This window comes from Danio rerio, chromosome 2 (assembly GCF_049306965.1).
Source record: "Danio rerio strain Tuebingen ecotype United States chromosome 2, GRCz12tu, whole genome shotgun sequence".
Lineage (NCBI taxonomy): Eukaryota > Metazoa > Chordata > Actinopteri > Cypriniformes > Danionidae > Danio > Danio rerio.
Genome location: NC_133177.1, coordinates 37,100,049 through 37,123,772, shown reverse-complemented (window position 1 = coordinate 37,123,772; position 23,724 = coordinate 37,100,049). Strand labels below are relative to the sequence as shown.

General features: G+C 33.6%; 2 protein-coding genes across 2 annotated transcripts in view; one reads left to right on the top strand and one right to left on the bottom strand.

Moving 5' to 3' along the window:
* Nucleotides 1-12,418, bottom strand: part of dars2 (aspartyl-tRNA synthetase 2, mitochondrial) — a 35,623-nt gene extending 23,205 nt beyond the window's left edge. Inside the window, exons 1-9 of the mRNA XM_694712.10 lie at nt 11,903-12,418; nt 11,708-11,807; nt 10,904-10,970; nt 10,124-10,225; nt 9,931-10,026; nt 9,251-9,374; nt 9,120-9,166; nt 4,639-4,745; nt 2,446-2,515 (exon numbers count right to left, since the gene is read on the bottom strand). Coding sequence (XP_699804.3) covers nt 2,446-2,515; nt 4,639-4,745; nt 9,120-9,166; nt 9,251-9,374; nt 9,931-10,026; nt 10,124-10,225; nt 10,904-10,970; nt 11,708-11,807; nt 11,903-12,092 — 903 coding nt within the window. The 5' untranslated portion in view covers nt 12,093-12,418. The remainder of the gene's footprint in view (nt 1-2,445; nt 2,516-4,638; nt 4,746-9,119; nt 9,167-9,250; nt 9,375-9,930; nt 10,027-10,123; nt 10,226-10,903; nt 10,971-11,707; nt 11,808-11,902) is intronic.
* A 221-nt stretch (nt 12,419-12,639) lies between these two features.
* On the top strand, nt 12,640-22,031 carry cenpl (centromere protein L). Its single transcript, NM_001003878.2, has 5 exons — nt 12,640-12,729; nt 15,439-15,598; nt 15,698-15,949; nt 17,756-18,307; nt 21,243-22,031. The coding sequence occupies exons 1-5, from the start codon at nt 12,713-12,715 to the stop codon at nt 21,315-21,317; spliced, it is 1,056 nt and encodes a 351-aa protein (NP_001003878.2). The 5' UTR covers nt 12,640-12,712; the 3' UTR covers nt 21,318-22,031.
* The last annotated feature ends 1,693 nt before the right edge of the window (nt 22,032-23,724 follow it).

The following is a 23,724-nucleotide window of genomic DNA, read 5'->3' as shown; positions in this document are numbered from 1 at the left end:
AATTAAATAAATAAGATTATGATTTATATTATTTAAAATCAGTAAGATTTTCAAAGGTTTATGATTTTAAATGAGCTTTGCTTCAAATATCATGCAATTAGTTTGCAATTCAAAACAAAATTCGCTATGGAACAAAAAAATCTGCTGTTTTTCTAAACAAAAACAAATGTATTTTATTTTTGTTTTATATTTTTTTTGCCCAAAGCAGTGCAGAAAGAAAATCTCTGAACATTAATGAACAAGAACTATCAAACAAACAAAAATACACAAAATCAATTCATCGCCACTGTGACGTCCTATGACATAGAGTGTCAGGCCCCGTTTACACTAGTACATTTTAGTTTTAAAACGGCGTTTTAGAATGAAAACGATCCGCGTCCACGGTAGCGTTTCTGAACAACTTTTCGTCTACACCATTGAAAACGCACATCGCGTGACCACACACACACACACACACACACACACACACACACACACACACACACACACACACACACACACACACACACACACACACACACACACACACACACACACACACACACTCTAGCATGCGCTGCAACATATCTACCCATATGAGAGCTGTGCTTGTCAGGCTGATCATCAAGGATCTACCGCTGGATCCAATCTCACTATATTTGTTAAACGTGAAACTTAATTTATCTTGTTGTCTAAATCTAACGACATATACCCCAACTTTGGTCTTTTGAATCTATTACTTGTTCTCAGGTAACGTGTTTTGGTTGAGCGCAAATATAAATTAATATTTATATAATATATTATTTATATTTATAAGAATGTTTGCCTTTATTTCCAATAATGTATAAACTTTTTGTACGTTATACGTTTATAATGGCCATTATTGATTATTAAAACTGATATTCAGCAAAGAAGAGGGTATGTTTTGAATTTTCAATGAAAATGAAAGGAGGCAGTAATGTTATAGGCTCCGTTTTGTTATAAATATGCACACAGTGAAGATGATGTTCATATATGCAGCACGACGCCTCAACATTTCTGCTCTGTTAAGTTGTTAATATCAAAATGAAAATAGCAGTTCCTTACATTATGTTTTCCATTTATTGTTAAGATAGTGAAACAACGTACGTATCCAGGATGGTGTGAGTGAGGTTATAAAGTATACTGTTCCCTTTGAAGATTTATTTGACGTGTCCTCGGGAGTCTGTTTTCCATATCAAACTTGCGAAGTCTGAACATACAAGGAGAGGATGCAGGTCTCAACTGTGTGTAGGCTACTTTATTTTGAGGAAAAGCCCCAATCAGAAAGGTAAATGTCTGTAGCCCCGCCTCAGTTTTCAGATGTCTCTGTTTTCCTCCATTCATACTGACACGGAGCAGCAGCGTTTTAGAATGAAAACGGCCTCTTCAGCGTTTCCAAAACGATCCGTTTTCGGCGCCCGAAAACTCCGGCCTAGTGTGGACTGATGGCATAACCGTAGCAAAACGTATGCGTTTTAAAACGAAAATGCATTAGTGTAAACAGGGCCTCAGTCTGGGTAGTACTGAGGGTTGGCTCCATTTAAAACTGTTTCTTTAATAAATTATGTTTCTTGGGTGTCTCTCTTCTTTGTTATGTCCTTGTGAGCCATAGGGCATATCATCCACTTTTAAAATGGGTGTGGCCATTTTTACCTAAATTACATTTTTGAAGAGGATAACCAAACTTGTATTCTCATATAAATACAACATTACTGTCTCAATTGTCTTACATCAACAAAAATTAAAAATACAATGTACGGAATGTCTATATAATGTATTGCAAAACTCTTCTGTGCTTTTGAGGTGGGATACAGGTTGGGTTAGGGACAGTTATGGTGGTATGGGTAGGTTTAATAGTGGGTTAAGGTGTAAGGTATGGTCATCAGCGTAATTATAAATCTGATTGCAGATGTAATTACATGCATGTATTTAATCAATCATAAGTAAAATGTAAAAACAAGTAATTACACAATAAATACACTGTAACAAATTATTAATTTAATTGTAAATACATATTAGTTAAGGTCACATAATATAAAGCGGGCCCCAATCATTATCATTTAAGTATATAAATCTGAAAACATTTTTAAATGTGGTTTGTATCAGGAACTGCAAATGTGGTTTTTGTCAGGAAATGCAATCTTTTTTTTATGCAATTCATACCATAAATAATTAAACAGGTCTGATTCGAATGCTCCCCCAAAAATCAGATTTTTCCTGCCTGTCTGAAGGAAAGCAAAATGGTCTTGTGGGGTTCATGAGTTTTAGCCTGAATGAGGATGCTGCAAAGCCTATTAGCAGCTCTCGCCCTCATGAGTGGGAGTCAGAGCGAAGCGCATCATTAAAACACTCAATATTCATCTGCATCAGTACAGAGCCCTAGTTTTGCAGATATTGTCAGACATGCAGCGACGTGTTTCCTCCCAGTCTTTAGCACATCATTACCTGTGTGAATTCAGGCTGTCTGTCAGGTTTGGAGCCTTCGTCCCTGTAGCAGCGAGCCAGCTGAAAGTACCTGAGATTGCAGGAGAAAACCATCATATAAGTGACTGTCGGCCAATACTGACTGACTCACAGTTTTCAATCATGCATAACATATGATTTTTCTTTGACAGACTTGTCATAAAACTAGCCTGAAGACCTGGCATTAGTGCAGCTAGTGATTGAAGTAGAAGTGCTGCCAAAATTGAAATAAAAATGAGACCATTGTGGCCATTATCATTTCTCAAAATGATCTTATTTTTATTCCCATATTGTTTGAGAAAATCCAGGAGCAGACTTTTGGATATTCTCAAACAATATGTGGACAAAAACTCATTTTATGAGTTTAAACTCATTTTTAAACTCACTCATTTTATTTGAGCTCAGAACGTTTATGTATTTAATCAATTTGTTTTAAAATACACTACAGTCAAACGTTTGGGGTCAGTAGGATTTTTAAATGTTTTTAAATAAGCTTATCCTGCTCACCAAGGCTGCATCTATTTGATCAAAAATACAGCAGAAATTGTAAAATTGTGAAATGTTATTGCACTATAAAATAACTGTTCAAAAGTAGTTTACCATTTAATTTAATAATGTATTCCAGTGATTTTAAAGATTTTCTGCTTCATCACTCCAGACCTAAGAGTCACATGATCCTTCAGAAATCACTTCAATATTAATAATAATAATAATTATTATTAATATTTTTCCCAGTGATGGGTTGCATCTGGAAGGGCATACACTGCGTAAAACTGTTGGATTAGTTGGTGGTTCATTCCGCTGTGGCGACCCCTGATTAATAAAGGGACTAAGCCGAAAAGAAAGTTAATGAAGGACTGAATTAATTATGAATATTAATATTATTAATGGTAACAGTAGTAAAAACAATAATGACTGCAGTAATATTTTCATTTGAAACTACATACAATAAGAAAGCAGTTATGAAAGTTTTTAATAAATATTTAACAATTTTACAATTATTTTTACATTTAATAAATGCTGCCTTAATGAATAATCATTTTCTTAAATTTTTTTTTAAAACATTAAAATCGGTAGTATAAGTAATACATAACCCCCTAAAAGTCTATGCTTACTGAGGTTAATGGAATAAAAAAATTATAATAATAAATAATAATAATAATAATATTAATAATAATAATAATAATAATAATAATAATAATAATAATAATAATAATAATAATAATAATGTAATCTATTTCCTTGGTGGAAAATTTTAATTTCAGTGAAGTTTCAGTGGGCATTTTTGTAAAAAAAATTAATAAAATAAATGAATGAATAAATAAATAAATAAACAACAACAATAATAATAATAATAAACAACAACAACAATAATAATAATAATAAATATATACTTGGTAAATTAATTTCTTTAGAAAAACACTAAATACTGATGCCAAACTGTTTGAATGGCATTCTTTTTTTAAATAAAATAATAATAAAAAATAAACAAATAAAACAAAACAAAGGGTGACGCATTGGTGCAGTAGGTAGTGCTGTCACCTCACAGAAAGAAGGTCACTAGTTTCTCCCATTGTCTAAAGACATGCGGTACAGGTAAATTAGATAAGCTAAATTGTCCTTAGTGTTTGTGTGTGAATGAGTATGTATGGGTGTTTCCCAGTGATAGGTTAAAGCTGGATGGGCATCCGCTGTGTAAAACATATGCTGGATAAGTTGGCGGTTCATTCCGCTGTGAAAACACCAGATTAGAAAATTATTAAATTAATAAATTAATTGAAAAACTATTAAATTAAATTAAATTAAATCAAATTAAATTAAATTAAATTAAATTGGACAATTGGTATATTGGTTATTTATATTTGATATTTATTTTTGGATATTTAAAAGTGCAGGTTAAACTCTTATGTTAAATTCTTCTACTTTTAATTATTTACATCAACTTAAAGCTTTTCACACAGCTTTGGAAATGAAAAATAAAATGCTCCAAATTTTAGAGGTGCTAAAAGCTGAGAATAAAACATAGCTTTGAAAAGTATGCTGAACAACAGGATGTAGCTCTGTTTTTTAGGTGTTACCAGTCAGTAAAAGCAAAGTTTAGTCAATGTGCCAAGCATCTGACAACAATCTGTGAATACGAAGGAAACAGAAAATGACAAGGAAATGTGATTTTACCGGTCTATGCCAGCCACCATCAGAAGCTGTTTGAACTGCTGTGGGCTCTGTGGAAGAGAGTAGAACTTCCCAGGGTCTCCAGATGGCACCACAAACTCTTTGGCACCCTGAGAAATACAGTCACACTTGAATAAACTCTGCATATTCCTGCCTCTCACTGAGAGCTAAAAGAGCCAGCATATCTCAAGCCAATCTGATAAATGAAAGTCACATAATGAAAGACCAAAGAGAACAGGGGTATAGATTAAAAGAACTTTCAACAATATAAAAAGTCACTATTTTTTGTTTGTTCTTTATCGGAACTATTATATTTAAAACCCAATATATATTAGGGCTGCACAAGATATTGTTTCAGCATCGATATTGCAATGTGATCGTTCGCAATAGTCACATCGCAGGATATGCAATGTTGAGTGAGAATATATATATATATATATATATATATATATATATATATATATATATATATATATATATATATATATTATCGAAGAAATCATTTTTTTGAGAATTCATGTTTTTAAGGCCTCTGACATCATCAAATTGGATTTTAAAAGCATTCACACAAGGGTAAAACCCTTGCAATGTATATTGCAGAATAACAAAATATCCCAATGTTAGATTTTTCCAATATCGTGTGGCCCAATATTATATAATATGTAACACTTGACAAAAATATTAGGTGATCACTTGAAAATTCCACTGCTCCCATTTCACAATTTATATCATTTTAAATAAAAATATAATTTTTATTTTAATCTGAAAACTACTGGTGAAATATAACTTATTTTAGCTTTTTTATTGACATTCATTTATTCATTTTCATTTCGGCATGGTCCCTTTATTAATCTGGGGTCGCCACAGCAGAATGAACCACCAACTTATCCAGCATATGCCCTTCCAGCTGCAACCCATCTCTGGGATACATCCATACATGCTCATTCACACTCATACACTACGGACAATTTAGTCTACCCAATTCACCTGTACCGCATGTCTTTGGACTGTGGGGTAAACCGGAGCACCCAGAGGAAACCGATGCGAACGCAAGGAGAACATGCAAACTCCACACAGAAACGCCAACTGACCCAGCCGAGACTCGAACCAGCGACCTTCTTGCTGTGAGGCGAAAGCACTACCTACTGCGCCACCCGTTTTTTATTAACAATAAATTTATAATAATAATAATAATAATATTAATACATTTTATTTGTAATGTGCTTTTCTCTAACTCAAAGCGCTAAAGACATGTTTTTAATCCTTTTTTTGAGAACCTAATAGCGATGTTCTTCAAAAGGGTTTAAAAAAATCATAAAAGAAGAACTCATTTTGGGTATTGGGGTCCTTTTATCAATTCATGTCTGTTGCTCGATGATGAATATTTAATCGTGCAAGTTGATTTTTCATCATCTTGCACTCACAAAACTATTATTTAAATCATGATAATCAAGTACACTTTAGCATATGTTTAGCAAATATTTTATATAGTTTTAATTTTCAGTGTTGGTCTATTATATCAATTCATTAATTGTGCAAAAAATAATAATAAACCTTAGTGAAATAAACCTTTTTTAATCACAACAAAATCTGGCCAATTGTCATTTTCATATCATAAAAAAGTCTAACTCTAAATGAACAACAAACTCCTACTGGTATCATATGTTTATTTATCACATAAAGCTGCAGGAATACTCATGTTTAAATCATTTAATTATGCATAGCTCAATGTTGAAATTTTGAAGTGTGCCATTTATGCGTCAACCTAAAATACACACAATTGCTTTTTATCACAGATGCCATTGTATAAATTCACTACTCCCACTCAAGTCATGATTAACTAATTCCACAAACTGAAGTGTCCAGGAACAGCAGGGTTACAAAAAGGGTTACAAAAAAGGAGTACTACTTAGACATTCATACATATGTATCAAAGCTGTAAAAGTTTTAAAGTCCATTCACTTCACTGCAAACAGATGCAAAAGTTTCTAAAAACAACAAAGCCAGAGGGAGGAAATCGCTCACAAAGTTTTAGGTAACGATCTGGCAATATTTAGCAGCAGCTGTAATTTGTTGATGTTTGGGCAAGGCTTACATGTCTGTCTTGCAGGAGACAAAAAAAAAAAAAAAAAAACAGGAGCATGAATTGCCAAACAAGGCAAGTATTGTGAAGTTTAAAACAAGATCTCATTAACGTGGTGTTTTTACAATTATATAATGATTTTGTGCTTAAGATGACTATTTACATTCTTCACAAAGCCCTCTCACACATACTTTAGATTTGGTTTTGAATACTTATTTATTTTGTGATTGATTCTGAGTTTTAAGGTTTATTCATGTTAAAAGAACACTTCACTTTTTTAAAAACAGGCTAATTTTACAACTCCCTTAAGGCTGATTTATACTTCTGGGTCAAACTGACGTGCACCTCTCAAAAAATGTAACTACACGTCACAACGACGCGTAGTGCAAGCTCTGTGATTGGTCGGCTTGGTAGCACTGATGAGTCTGGGCGGGACCGAGAGCCATGTGAATGGTGCGAGCCTGATGGAGCGATTGTTTACAAGTGTGGAGTCCTGTGAAGGAGCTCCGGATGGAAAGTTTTGTTTTGTGTTCACCTCATAGTTAAAGTTGTTGCACGTCCGCCGGTTCCTGCCTCAAAATGAGCGAGTTTGAGCCACTTGTACATCCCGGAAGAGTTCAGAAAAGCAAAACAGCAGCGAAGAAACTCGACACAGAGGAACATTTACACCTTACTGCCATTTAGCGTTTCGAAAGTGTTAATGCAGACCAACAGAGACAGCGCACAGAAGTATAAATGCACAGCTACGCGCGTTGCATACGCCGTGGGTTACGCCGGTCACTTGACACAGAAGTATAAACCAGGCTTTAGAGTTAAGCAGTTAAGTTTTACCATTATTGAATCCATTTATCTCCAGGTCTGGAGGGGCAGCTTTTATCTTAGCTTAGCATAGATCACTGAATCGGATTAGACCATTAACACCTCACACAAAAATAACCAGAGATCATTTTGTTATTTAAAGCTTTACCTTTCAATAGTTACATTAAGGCAGTTACATTGCATACTAAGCCTGAGAGAAAATGTAGAAGTTGCTAATTTCTATGTTGATATGGCTAGGAACTATACTCTTTATCCAGCGTAAGATCTAGGAACTTTGTTGTTGTACCCTGGCTACAGCAGACAGTGATATCACACAGTGCCTGAAAAAATCACCAGCATCAAGCTCTACTCTTGCAACACCTGTTAGAATCTGTGTAATATCAATGTGCCAGCAATTTCGGCCTAGAAAATGGAAGCTTTTCATTTTCCGTTACTCAAAACTGACCAAAGAGTTTTGATGATTTAACTTTTTAAAGCTTGAGTCATGAGTGAACTTCACTGCACAATCAGTCTTCTCAGTCAGAGCCAGTCATTTCTTGCTGCCTTTTAAAGTCTGGCAGGGGGCAACAGATGAAAATTAGCCCTTGGGCCAAACTCTGGATTATTTACAGTTCTACTGTTTATTAATGAGCATTGTCCCTGTTAAATAAAATAAATTCAAACTGCCTTAATTGGCAGTCAGTCTTAATACACAATGTAAGTACAGAAGTGTCAAGCTTTAAAAGAGAATAATTAAAATTTTCTGCTGGTCTACTGGTCTAATCTGATTTAATGATCTATGCTAAGCTATGCTAAATGCGCTACAGCCAGACTTGGAGAAAAAACTGTTCAACTGTTTAGCCTATTTTCAAACAAGTGGAGATTTCTTTTAAAAAATAAATAACAGTCTTTGTTGTCATGATTCCATATTTAATTCCTGAATCCATTCGGAATAAGTATGTGTTACGCCTCCATAGATGTTATAGGGGTATGGCAGATGCAACACAAAGGAATTCAAATTCCAGGTTAATATTTACTAACTGTGATAGATGTTGTCAGTAGCAAAGGACAAAATAATTATGAGGAAAAAGAAAGTTACAATAAAGAATATAAATTTACTTACAATGAGGACAAAAATTGACAAGGGATATAAAAAAAGAAAAAAATACCAAACCAGGGAGCAGAACATAAGTGGAGATAAATCATAGAAAAAAAACAAAAAAAAAACTCCCACTCGGACTAAACTCCAGTCCCAATCGATAACTACAAAAAAAATGTGAAATGAAATTCTCAGCACTATACTGTGCCCTATATACATTATTCCGACTAACTAAACTAAACATCCACAATCAGCATCCGCTCCTTACCTAATGTATTAACAAGTAACTTAGATGTATGTAGAAATGAAAATCCTGTGACAGGCTTCCCTGCTCGCTGCTATTTGTGCTATTGCATGCACAACTTCTAAGTACATTTGTCTGAATAATTCCATATTGAAACAACATGCAAAGTAGAACTGCATATGAAACACAAAACTGTATATCTGAAAATACAATTGGTCTTATGCTTTGACTCAAATAATGATAATGTACAAAATACCTACCCCAGGTGTTCTTTTAAACAGCGTTGGTGTTTCCACATCGACAAATCCTTGGGAAAAGACAAGAAAAAAATCAGTGAGTATATGAATAGATTACCCAAGCAGATGTATTAAAGGGCACTGTAAATCCTCACCATGCAAATTACAAAGGTACTCTCTCATTTTCATCACCATTTGTGACCTCAATCTTAAATTGTTCTGCATTGTGGCCGACCGCAGATCCAGATAACGGTACTGCATCCGGAGGGCTTCTGATTTCTTCAAGGCAAACATGAGCAAAAAATAAGATTAAACATGTTACTGATAGACACAAGCACTATAAGCAGAGGATTAAAAAAATGCATCTATCTGGAATCCAATTTTAGTTCCTCCACAGCAAATGACAATCACAAACTATCAAATGTCAAATTTCACCCCAGAATAAAAAGATTCTGAAGCTGAAGAATATTTTAGGCCATTTATCAACCTATGTATGCATCCATCCATCCATCCATCGAATCCGAAAGTTGGTTCATGCATTTAATAAATTGTTTTATTACTACTACAACAAATCAGCATATTACAATGATTTGCCACATTATTTCAAAATTGTGTTTAAGTTGAAAACAGTTATTTCAAGTTATGTTGTAACTGTATTTTTCAATATTTGTAGTTTAACTGTGCTTTGATTAAATAAATGTAAAACTTGTAAACAAATTGTTGTTTCTATTGATTTTAAATATTTAAATATTACCCTGGCGTGATATGCTTTTTTTTTTCAAAACTCATGCAACACTTTTTGTAAAATAAATAAATAAATAAATTGGAAACTCACTTTAACAAATTCCTTGATCTCAAACGGCAGCTTTCGGGAGGTATTCAACACTTCAATGCTCTCAGCACAGACTTCAATTTCTCCAGTGGATATGTTCTAATAAAGAAAAAAATAACACTTTTACATGTATTTTACATAAAACATAAGGCTACAAGACTTTTCTCTTTATATACATATAAACGTGCATATCAACCTTATTCTCCTGTCCCTCTGGTCTACGGATGACTCGTCCTTTGACCATAATGACAGACTCCACGGTGAGAGCAAGCAAAGATTTCTTCAGTTCAGATTTACTCTAAAGGATTAAGCATCAAGGAAAATGTTATTTTTTTGCATAATATTACAATAAAAAAAACATGTTACTCCAGTAAGCAAACCAAAATATTGTCAGCATTTAAACTTTTTTTTGTTTGTTTTTCACACACAAAATAAAAAACAAAACTATATTGAATGGAAACTTGTTTCACCCACGGTTTGAAACATACGTTTTAATTGAAGGTTTACATTTCACATTACAGACTTTCTAACTCAGAACTGCATTTTTTAAAAATCTTATCATATTAAATTACCTTTGTTTGCAATTTGTAAGTTTATTAAAAATAATATCTCACAATGCTGATTGAATAAATGTCCATTTTTTTAAGTATTCAGAATTGTGAGAGATAAAGTCAGAAATGCAAGTAAGCCTATAAACTCACAACTGAAAGAAGACAATAGCGATTCTGACTTTGTATAGCAGTATATAAACTCTGAATTGGAAGGCATAACCTCAGAAATCCAAGGTCAAAATAAAAATGATATATCTTTATTTTTTAAGTTTATTACTCACAATTATGACTTTTTTTCTAAATGGAGAGATAGAAAAAAAAATCATAATTGTGAAATAAAAATTACCCATTTTACCCATTTTCAATTACCCATTTTATTTACTGATTTATTTCACAGTGTAAATTGCTTTCCATAGTGTTGCTACCTCATCTTGTGGAATAAGAATTTGCACCAATCCACTGAAGTCTCTTAGTATTACAAACAGATCTTGCCTAAAGAGTGAAAAAAAGAAAGAAAAAAAGAAGTCATATAGATGTAGTGATGGCAGAGTTTCTGCAGGTTTCACAGAGTTAAATGTAAGACTTTTTAGGACATTTTTAGGACACATTTAAGACCAGTATTAATGATATTTTACTCATAAAGATGGAAAAGATTTTTTTTCCCTATAAAAAAAATATAATGTAATACATTTAATAATACAACAACAACAACAATAATAATAATAATACCTTAGCAAAATATTTAAAAAAAAAATTTGTGTAAAAACAAGCTAGCTCTACTTGTATCCAGACACTTTTTTAATATGAACTTTCTTCAAAATAAAAAAATGAACAAATGTTTAAAAAAATTTAAACACTATAATAATAAACTAAATGTATGCACAACAATCTGTCCAGATCAGTGTCCTCAGCAGTAAATACAAGGAGAACTTTTAAACAAAAGTTATTGTAAGGAAAATAATTAAACCACTATGATAAATAGAGTTAAAAAACTACTATTTAAATATGTATGGGTTTTGGCCAGATTGAGTAGTAGAACATGAACAAAGAAAAAATAAGACTTGTTTTAAAAAGATTTAAGACCAACAACACAATATTTCAGTAAATTTAAATGTTTAAGGCCTAAAATTTGGATTTTGAGATTTCAGATATTTTAAGACTTTTTAACACCCTGCAGAAACCCTGGATGTGTCTTGGTGAATTTGGCAAATAAACATTATTTCTCCAACCTTAAGTACTGAACCCAGCCACATAAAGTCACCTCCTTGTCTATATGACTGGAGCACAATTCTCCACATGTATGGCTTCTCTGTGAAAAGCTGCTTTGACCTACAAGGCACATATTAAAAAAAAAATATTACAATTAAACCCCAAAAACATAGAATTGACACATACACAGACTTGTTCAGTGAAGGTCACATTACCTGAAGTGTGTGTAGAAATGCTTCTGGAGATGCTATAAGCACATTCTAACAAGTTTGGAGATATTAACGGTCTTGAGGAATAAATATGATTAATGGAAGGTACTGACCTTCTGCTATACACACATCTCAACATCTGCTGGGCTGACCTAACAAAAAACAATCTGCATTTGTTTGCCATTGTTATCTGCATTTATTGTCTTTATCAAACGAAAACTTATATTTTGAATCGGTATTTCACTTCACACTGTACATCTTTTTGTGCACGTCTTCTTTGTGTATGCGAGTAACTTATAAATGTACAACTCCATGTACATTATTGGTATTTAACGTAAAACTGACAGTCACCCTTTTCCTCCCTTTCCTTAATCATGCAATCATCTACAACATACGGGAATCTCTGTTAGTTTCACGTGGCGTATTAAAAAGAAATGAATTAAATTCAATGTTATTCCGGCTGAATTGTCACTGACATTCTGAATCTGACAATCGTGAGGCTGGTTCCGTGTTTCTTAGTGCGGCGCATGGAGTGCTTAGGGATGACTAATCACGCAAGAACTAATCGATTTAATCTTTTGTAACATAGCATTTATCAACTTTGTTACATCTGTGTACCACAGTTTAACATTGTTTAAAACCTTTGTTTAACTTAACTCGTATTATGCAGAGTTGACGAAAATAAAAACAAGTAACACGCGTTTGCCCTTGCTCTTAGTAATCTGTTAGTATTCCTGCCTTACTGCGTTGCATGATGGGAAAGCGGGATGTTCAAATCTTCTTCCTGCTTTTTCGCTCGGTGTGTTGTTGATCGTCATGGAGGGGAGAGGCAGGTACGAAAGAGTTTTTTATGTTGTAAAATCATCATTAGACATTTTTTTTGTACGGTAGAATAGTTCATTTGAAACACAACACGTTTGAGCGTTAATTCGGAAACGGATCATGTCGTGGTTTAGCGGAAAGCTGCTAATAGTAACGTTAGCAGTTTTCTGAACGCTGTCTTTTGTTTTGTTTTTTTGGTCAGGTTGTGTTTAATTAAAACGGCTAGCCAAACCTTTTCGTATGAAGGGCCAAAAACCGCACATCATTGATTGCCGCGGGTCAAAGATGAATATACCGAATTATACCAAAATATTTTACATTATAGTTGCCATGTGTCATTTCTTAATTCATCTCATAATATTAAAAAAATAAATAGAAAACAGTATAACAGTTTAGTAGTGCAGTATAACCTTTTTGTAATTATAACTTATTGCAATAAAGCATAAACAATTAAATTTAAAACACAGTAGAGTTTAATGCTGAATACACTAGTCAAGCAGAAACTGTTTTCCTTGATTCGTTCACCAAAGTCTCTTCATTTTCCTCCATTTGTCATATGTACATTTTAAACCACCTATCTGATTAATTTACACCATTCAATTTGAAACATTTAATTTCTGCTTTTTGTAGCTTAACAGTAAAATAACCCAAAAAAGGTTACATTAAATTTGAAAAGACCTTTCTGCATACTTTCCGCATTCTTAATTAGCCCTTTCACTATTTAAAGCCATTAAAAGGTCTTCAATAACACCATAAATGTTTAACTTTATTAAAATGTTGCTTTGACTGCTAAAACAAATCAATGTGTTCCTCTGTTTTTGTTTTCAGAATACAGTGCAAAGCTCTCTGAACCCTTTGATGCACAAGTTATAAAATAGATAAAGAAAAAAAAAAACTTAAGACGGGTCACTTTAGACCTATGTAGTGCTCAAAGGGTTGAATAAAATGCTTTAACTAGATTGGGGTTAAGTTGGTTTTATATTCGTACATTCTTCTTTATAATATAATTTCAGAAAAATAATATTTGCTAATACTAAATAGTGAAATCATATTCGCAGCAAATGACTATTGAAATGAAATTGAGGTCAAGTTGGTTTTATATTTGCACATTCAGTCTTTCTCTTTAATAATATAATTTTATCAAAGTATTTTTTGCAAATTCTAAATAGTGAAATCATATTTGCAGCCAATGACCATCAACATACAACATCGTTAAGTCAAATGAATAGTGCTAATGTTGTTGTAAAGTCATATTTACATGTGATTAGAGGCAGAATATTCAAAGTACCATGGTATACAATATAGGGAGAATGTCACAAGTTGTCACTGAATGAATTCGCAAATTTAAAACCAACTTTACCTCAATTAAAATTCAACATCGTTCACAGTCAAATAAATAGTGCTAATGTTGTTTTGAAGTCATATTTACATGTGATTTCAGAACTAGTATTCATAGTACCATAGTAAACTATATAAAGAGTGTGTCACAAGTTGTCACTGAACAATTACGCGAATATTAAAACCAACTTTACCTCAGTTTTACTAGGTGTCTGTCAATTGAGAGTTTATTTTCAAAATAAATCTCAGTGCAGAAAGATTTTTTTTCTGTTTGTAATGAGCGATCATAAAGTTCATATTAAGCGTTTTCAAGGAAAGTAAAAGAATCTTAATTTAGAAATGTTAATTTGAGGTAGTTCTGCACGATATTAGAAAAATCTGACATTGCGATATTTTATTTTGCTGCGATATAAAACAATTTCAGCATATGACTTGAATAGCTCTATTTGGAATAAAATTATTTACTTAGATTGATCTTGTAGTGGAGTGAATCAAAGAAATTGGTGGATAAATAAGGTGGAGCACAGATAAAAGCGAAGTAGTCAGATATTCAGGTACAGTAATACGATACAATATTATCATGATCTTTTGCCCCTGATAATGATAGATCATGATATCAGTGAAATATCACAAGAAAATCATCCACAATATACTATTAAATATTTGTAAACAAAGAGAGAGAAAAAAATCATCAAAACGTTATATGTAGTTAGATGTATTTCTTTTACTAACAGCACATATATTTCTTAGAATTGCAACATTAATATATGTTCGATTCATGCACATCGCTATTTTGTCCTGCCCCTAATGAATAATCAAATGTAATGTAAAATATAAACACTACATTCTTCATTGCTGATCAACAATAATAATCTCAACTGCACATTGCAAATGGTGCGATGTGACTGTTATAAATGCACATGTTACGATTTCGATGCTGAAGTGATATATTGTGCAGCCCTAATTTGCGGTATTATTTTTGATGGGCAAACTAGAGAATAAATTATAATAAAATGCATACATACATAACCTATTTATATTTTTTTTAGAGCTTAAGAAATATTAACCTTTAAAGAATTAAAAACATTTTTGTGTGTGCGTTGCTAATGCAGTAAAACTTATTGTGTAATCCCTATTAACTTGCATTAGCGAACACTATAAATGCAACAGGTAAAATATAGCAAGTAATAAATATTAATGTATTGTGTTCTCCTCGAAAGATTCATTCCTTTACTTACATTTATCTTAATTCAATAAACCTTCATTTTAACCATACATTTGTGACGTATAACATATTTAGAAATGAACACTTGTTATGTAGGTCCCATTAGCAGTAAACACAGCATTATTAACATCCTTTGTGGCTTTTATTACCCAAACAGTGCCGTCAATACTCCTGCCAGCAGACCTGTTACTCGTAAAAGCAAAAGTTATGGTCGGAGCTGTGTGGAAGCACCATCGTATTTCTGGCAAACACCTGGACATTTAACAGTCCTGAAGGTCCCAACCAGTAGAGGAGCTGCCAAATCACAAATCATCACTGTAAGAGATTAAGATGGAAACATCTCATTCAGTCAGTCTGAAAATTCTGTTACTGACATAGAATGCATTGAATAACTAACGTCTTTACTCTTTCTACAGAATAAGGTTGACCCAGAGCATATCGCTCTTTTGGTAAAAAATGAGTGGAAGCTGTCATACGTGACCCCTCTGCATCACTTTAGACATACACAGCTGAAATCATATGCCAAACATCTGTCAGCTTTCATCGTAGCAGAGAAACAACAAGGAGTTGCGGTTGAAGTCGGGTTAGATGCAGGATTCAAGGTCACTTTTACTGCAGTTCTCGGACTGGCGGAAACTGATGAGGATGCAGAAACTGTTTTCATTCAGGTCAGTCTGAACAGGATATTTATAAATAAAAAATGAAATATTGTACAAAAGCATGCAAATATATTATTTCGCAAAAGCATATTAAATATTTATCAAAAGCGGCAACCCCAAAGCTCAAAAAATACAAATTTATTAAATTTAAAAATCTGACAATAAGCGTTTAACATTTTGAGCCACACGTCACACACTGTCTAATGAAGAGCCATGTGGCTCGAATCGTTACATGCTTTGTGTCAGCTTTTTTATTTGAATGAATTTGTATTTTTTGTAGCTTTAGTGTTGCCGCTTGTGATAAATATTTAATATGCAGGTTATTTATTAAAACATACCCATATGAATATTACAAAATAGAGGCACAAATAAATGTTTAAATGGTCTTTAAAAAAAAATAGTATTACTTCTAACATATTATGCACGTTATACATAAAGTACTGTTCAATAATATCGTAGGGATTTTTTGTAATTCAATAAAATAAACATAAATCTATTTGCAACACTAGAGGTAAGAGCAACTTTTAAACCTTTTTATAACTAACAAACCCAAGCAGCGATCAAACTATTCATATACTGTAAACTTTTGCTTATGAAGGGCTAAAAACCAAACTTGATTGAGGGTGATGGGCCGAAGCTAAATATACCATTAACAATATAATGCAAAGCTTTCCTGATGTATTAAAAAAAACGTAATCTATTTAAAAAATAAATAGAAAAATACTTTAAACCTATTAATAATTATACTTTTTTTCATTTTCTAATGGCCGTTTTACAATAAAAACAAACATTTACAAAACCATTTACAACACAATGGTGTTTAATGCTGAATACACGAGTCGAGCTGCACCACCTTGTGCATTGTCCTCTATCTTCATGTTACAGTATTTACATTTTTGAGTATCTGATTCATGCACAACATTTATTGAAACATGTAATTTAAGTTGGCTTTTTTGTGGCTCAACAATTTAACGAACGAACAAACAAACAAAATGTTACGTTAAATTAGAAATGATGATCTGTGTTAAAAGCATTCGCCCCAACCTTCCATTCATTGTAAATCTCTTCTCAGATTGGATGGCGGGCCAAATCAAACAGCCATCAACTTTGGTCCACAGGCCCTACTTTGGGCATCTCTGCTATAGTTAAACTTTACACACAACCTAAGACTGACTATACAAGTAATTTACATTAAACAGAAACAATATTATGCAGTATTAACGAAAAAGAGGCATTTAAGGTTAAAAAGTAGTAGTGCAACATGATTTTTGTATTTTCATAAGTGAACATTGTTTAACCTATTGAATCCTTGTAAGAGGAATGTTTAAGTGGTTTTGTCTCTCACCTTTGTGAAGCACACTCAGAAAATGCACAATGTTTTTCGAAAGATATGTAGTGATTGTAAGTGTCTGGTGTATTTTCTACAGATGGTTTTTCAAACCCACTCACCTGTGTGATCCTCACTCAGGATTGCCTAATGTTATGAGTGGTTTTGTGGTGGGGAGGAGAGGATCAGGGATCTTGGATTTAAAGTTGCTAGTAGATCAGTAGGGGTCTCCAAAAGGGTTTGGATTTGGCTCTTCTTTTCCATGCACATTCCTAATTTGATTTTCTAGAAATGCAGAATCATGTTAGACACAAGCATGTTTGCATTCACTCTGACTACATTCATTTATGTAGACAAGTCTGCAACAGTTGGGGGGGGGTAATATTTCACATTATTACTGTATTAACTTGATCAAAAACACAGTAGAGACAAGAGACGGTACAAAATAAAAGTCCCATTCATGCAGGTTGTCCTCTTTCCTCCCTTAGATTCAATCCAAACCAGTGTTTGCTGCAGCAGCTGATGCACCTAAAGTAGTGTGGCGCGGTTGGCTCACGTGTGTCAACGGTGATCCAGAATACCTGCGCTCATTACCTCCTGATTTCGTCAGCTTGCCTCTGTTCTGCACAAGCGGACCAGAGTCTCTAACAAACCTGGTTAAGTCCTGGTTCGAGAGGGCTTTTGATTGCAACTTTGGCTCTTTGGCTTTAAACTCCAGCACTCTAAACTGGCTGGCTGCGTTGTGGACGGGTTGCCATCCCGCCTGCAATATTCGCTATCTCAAACTGTCCTGGAGTCTGCCGACAGAGCCGCCTCTGGACGTCCTGTACACTGTGAACCCACAGGACGCCTGGGAGCTCTGGAACAGCATTCACCCTCAGGAGAACACTGATGACCGCATCGATATTAAAGACGTCCAGGCTTTCATGAGCGGCATGGAGACTCACTTTTTCAGACACTTTAAGATCCACCTGTCGGCTGGCACACTTCTGAAAGTTTCTACTGCTCTGGGATCAGCACATCATGATGGAAAAATCAAGGTAATTGCTAGCGTTTAAAGGTCGGCTGATAGATGATTTTACTGATAACAATGGTTAGATTGGCCATAACCGATTATTAAGTGAACTGTTTTAAAATGGATAGTCTGTAAGCCTGTCGCATAATCAATATGCTGACTTCTCAAACAAACACATGGCCTCAATATTATTGGTGACGCAGAATATATATCACCCATTAGGGCTGAACAGTATAATGCTTGAGCATCGATGCCGCAATGTGTACCTCCGCAATAGTCTCATCGCAGTATTTGATTATTTATTAAAGGTTAAAAGATAAAGATATATTTTAAGTAGCGCTGTCAATTGATTAAAAAATTAACTAATTAATCGCACTTTTAAAAAAAATAATAATAATCGCGATTATCACATTTAAAAGACTGAAATTTGTAATTTTGGCTATTCAAATGTAAAGTTTATGTACACGCAAGACAAAAACTATTTGAATTCAACATATAATTGTTTATTAGAATTTTTGTTTAACTTGTAACACAGATTTCTTTATGTAAACAACATACCCACAATAAACCATCAAGATCCTGGCTTGACAGCCATATTTATTACAGAAATTAAAACGCAGGCATGTTAATGGCATTTAAATTTTAAAACAATCAATGCTAATAAAGAAAAAGTTTAATTCCAAGTGGACTGCAAAAAATGCCAAAATACAGGCATTGCAAATATGGAAAATTATAATAGTTATAATAATAATAAAGTATTGAATACAAACAATTGTACTCATTGTTAAGTTGTATTGCTGTAAGCTGAGAATGTTAATTATAAAGTAGAAACTATTTTGCTTAGTTCTCCTATACATCCAGCCAGTTGCTAAAACAGTCCAGTCTGTTGACATTATCGGGGGGCAATCTAGACCTTTACTTTTGAATGATGTGAGCTGAGAGTGCAACGCAATCTCACGGCAATTCGTAACTTTTTGATTTAGTGGCTACGGACAACGATGTTTAGGCAGGTTTGTTGCTAAGAAACGCGCGCGCACACACACAACGCACGCACGACAGGGCAGCTGGAGCGACTCCCTTCAAATTCAACATGCATGATCGCATTCATCAAATTTGCTTAAACTAAGCGTTCTTAAGGTTGGCTGTATTTCACAAGGATTCCAACACAACAACGCAAAGCATACACTTTACAAAAGTTGCGTTTACGGGGGAAACACGTCAAACTTAATGAAACATTGGAGGGCGCATGCTGAAAGGCAGAGGAATGGAGAGGGTGCTCGCTGCAGAGCCATTTGAGGAGAGGTGAGCTCCAGAGAGGGGGAGCATGAGCTGTCGCTCCTCCTCCTGTAAGCTGTTTTAATGCGTACACCAACCCCACCCCTAACCCTACCCCCAGTGACATCACTCAGAGAAGAAGTGCAAAAAAGGTGGAGCTCAAGCTTAAGCTCCCCCTCTCTGGAGCTCACCTCTCCTCAAATGGCTCTGCAGCGAGCACCACTTGGAGGAATGTGCTGTCTTTGACAGCTCGCGACATCATCTGGCACTTTCTAAGTACATTTACATGGACACCAATACTCCGATTCTAATATGATTAAGATGATACTCTTATTAAGAGTCTACCTTGTAAGCAGCGATTTTTGATTACCTTAAAGGACCACTGAGTCACGAAACGCAGAGGTTTTTCTTTCCGTTCGCCGTGCGGTATCAAGATCGATTAAAACAGAAGTTGAAAGTTAAAAATTAAACACCCGAAATTGCATGAAGCGCTGGAGGAAATGCTGGAGAGCCTGGTGATGTGACATTAATTGTTTTATACTGAAACTTGCCTTCAAAATGTGCTTCCTTGGTCTTATTCATATTTCTGTGCACGTTAAACACACGTCAACCACAACAGGAAATAAAAAAAAAAAAACTGCAACAGTGTTAATTTTTTTTAACGAGTTAAATATTTCAAATTAATCGCATGCGTTAACGCACTAATTTTAAAAGCACAAATTTTAAGTTATTTATACTATGATGACCATGTTATTTTAGATTTGTTTGTTTAATTTCTGTACTTGAATAATGTTAAACTCCTCAGACAACCATAAAGTGCAGTTTATTTCACTTTTCTATTTGTTATCATTGATGTATGTTTGTAATTTATTATATTTCATCCAACGGCATATAATAGAAAAATACTTAATCATCCCAGTTGATCTAACGTTATGAAATCTTTCCAAATAACGCTGTTTAAATAATCTGGTGAATTTATAGTCATATCGCAACAAAACTAAATATCGAAATGTCATATTCTTCCAATATCCTCCAGCCCTATCGCCGATACATAAAAATCAATGTGAGCTACATTTTAGCTATTTGAGCAGCCTCTGTCATCTCATCCAGTCTCTATTGGAAGAGTCAGTGTGGTTAAAAAAAAAAAAAAACAGTATTTACTATAAATTTACTATAAATTACTATAGATATATTATATATTATACTATATATTTTTATGTAGGTGCCTAACAACCGAAAGTAGATTTGTTATAGGAACAAGCCCTGTTTAAGCTCCTGTGCCTCGGTGTTTAAAAGTCCAAAATGACTGTTAAACATGTTACTTTTTTGTTCTTGTTACTTTGCTATTTTTGTTAACTTTTATTATTTTTATTTTTATTGCTATTATTATTATTAATTTTACAATAAACCATAAACGTCCCTGATAATTCATGACTTGGACAAAACGTATGAAGTTCCCTCACTTTCAATGTCTGGAACAGAACTTTTTAAAATTTTATGATATTCCAGAAATTTCCTGACCCACAGGAACCCTGTACAATGACAAAAGTAATAATAATGAAATTTCTCCTCTGAACTCAGTGTTAGAATTTTGAAGTATTAAGAACTTCTGATTTAAGTTTGTGTTATTCAGTTCTGGTTCTGGTTTCATGATGACTTCACAACAATTTTTTTCTCTTTTTCAGATTGGAAACAGTGACTACATCACCACCTTACTTGCTCTGCTGACAGAATGTGCCCTTCTGAAAATGCCGACCTAATTACATTTTTTTTTTTTTGGTCTTTTTTTGTATAAACTTTTGTAAATTTTAAGATCTATTCTGTTATATTTATTTTTTTTGTTTTGTAAAATATGTTTATGTCTGTTTTTCAGCTTTTACATTTTTAAACTTTTGGATCCTTAATTTCTTTCATTTGAGAACTTTTGAGGCATTTATCAAGACAAATAACTATAGACCAGTTCACAGAGCAGCTTCTATTAATGCAATAACTCATTCATCGCAAGTAAATTTGATTTTTCACTACATGTATAGGTGTGTATAAACAGTTAACACAAATATAAATTAATGTCTGTTTGTATATTGTAATGATTAGATTTTTGTACCCTTGAAAGTATGTAAATAGCCTCTGTGCATTTGTTCTCCTTATGTAATGGATGGTGGCTGACTTTATTTTGTTACGTTTTGCTCACAGTGCCATCAATGTCAGTATCTTCCAATTGAAATGTATAATGTTTTATAAAGTATGAAACTGGCATGCAAACCTTTTGTTTTATATTGGATTTTGAAATACTAGTTTCTTTGTAACTGGACCATTTTGTGTTGTTTTATATCCAAATATTGGTAACATTGCAAAGAGCTGCGTTTAAGACACCCTACGTTTAAAGATTTACAGCAGAAAATGGGCTAGGATGTGCAAATCAATTATTTTGTATTTAAGTAACCTTTTGTCTCTCAATAAACCACAAAAGCATATTTTGTGTCCAATGTTTGGTACATTTTTCAAGCTGGGAACAAAAATAAATATAATTGATTTATTTTATATTATAATTAAACATTAAATGTCTATCTTATACTCTAAGAAGAGTCCATGGACAAGATATTTTAGTTTGCAAAAAATGCATTTAAATAAAATATAATTTGGGAAAATAAATATAGATCAGACTAATAGTTGAGGAAAAAAAATACATTCTGGACTATAGTTCATTAATTTTCCTTCATAGATTTCAGACCTATTTCAGAGGTCGCCACAGCAGAATGAACCACCAACTATTCCAGTTTTATGCAGCGGATGCCCTTGCAACCGCAACCCAGTACTGGGAAACATCCATAAAGTAACTTTACACACATACATTACGGTCAATTTAGTTTATTCAATTCAACTACTGCGCATGTCTTTAGACGGTGGGGAAAACCGGAGGAACTGGAAAAAACCCACACGAACACAGAGAGAACATGCAAACCCCACACAAAAATGCCAACTGATCCAACCAGGACTTGAACCAGCAACCTTGCTGTGAGGTGACAATGCTAACCACCTAGCCACTGTGCTGCCCCTGGACTATAGTTTTTGAAGCATATTAAAGAATAAATAATCCGTTTTCATTATGTCCTGAGTGAAAAAAAACAAATTGGTAAAATTCCATTTTAAAGAAAAGTGACAAAGTTCAAAGATTTTAAACAACTATGAATTCATATTTTGGCTGACAAGATTCTTTAGTATATGATAAACTATTGCTAAACTGAACTATATTCAATGTGCCTTCTGAAACTATGATAGTTGTTGATTATTGCTCAGGAAAAAAATAAAATAAAGTTAATCTAAAGCCGACATGACATTTGCAATGTTATGTGGCATTAAAACCCATTTTTGTCTTTGGTTGGCCTCAGACTTGAAAACAGATAATTTAACGGCACCTATGATGAAAATCAATTTTTGTAAGCTGTTTGGAGAAAATTAGTGTGTCCACAGTCATATTGGAGTGATAGAAACCCAACAAGTCTATTTGAAACCTGTTTGAAAGCAACAATTATTTTTGCAATTGTGGATGGTGGTGCTGAAATTACACTCTTTAAGTATGGGAAGCCATAATATTTGCTGACTGAGAAAATGTTTAGGTTTTACTTTATGCTGCATTTCTTCTACAACACTCAAACAAATGCTTGTTTCAACCCAAATTTGGTAAAATATTGATAAATCTGGGTTAATTTTTTTCAGTTAGGTGTAATATTTTAACTTTAAAGGGCACCTATGATGAAAATCAACTTGCTGTTTGGAAAGAACTGTGTGTAGTTATAGTGTGTCCACAGCCTTATTGGAGTGATTAAAAATGCAACAAGTTTTCACAACAACGTGACATAGAAGTGTGGTTTTTCCGCCTACCGAATTGATTGACAGATGCCATGTTTCAGTAATAACATGTATACACATGCACATGCATTTTTATAACTTTTATAAAGTTTAAAACGGAGCATGTTTGTAGTAAAGAAAGTAAAACCGCAATGTACTTCTTAACCGCTATAATTACCACAGCCGCATACTGTCAGTAAATGGGTGTGTGTGAGACTCATTTCAGACGAACATGGAAATGGTGGGCGGGGAAAACCAGCTCATTTACATTTAAAGCCACAGGCTACAAAAACAGCTACACTGTACTCAACAAAATGG

What these genes read in the sequence shown, in the direction of transcription:
- cenpl (NM_001003878.2), top strand. An exon ending in CCAAATCACAAATCATCACT is followed by an intron (nt 15,599 to 15,697) that starts GTAAGAGATTAA and finishes CTCTTTCTACAG; the next exon opens with AATAAGGTTGACCCAGAGCA. An exon ending in ATCATGATGGAAAAATCAAG is followed by an intron (nt 18,308 to 21,242) that starts GTAATTGCTAGC and finishes TCTCTTTTTCAG; the next exon opens with ATTGGAAACAGTGACTACAT.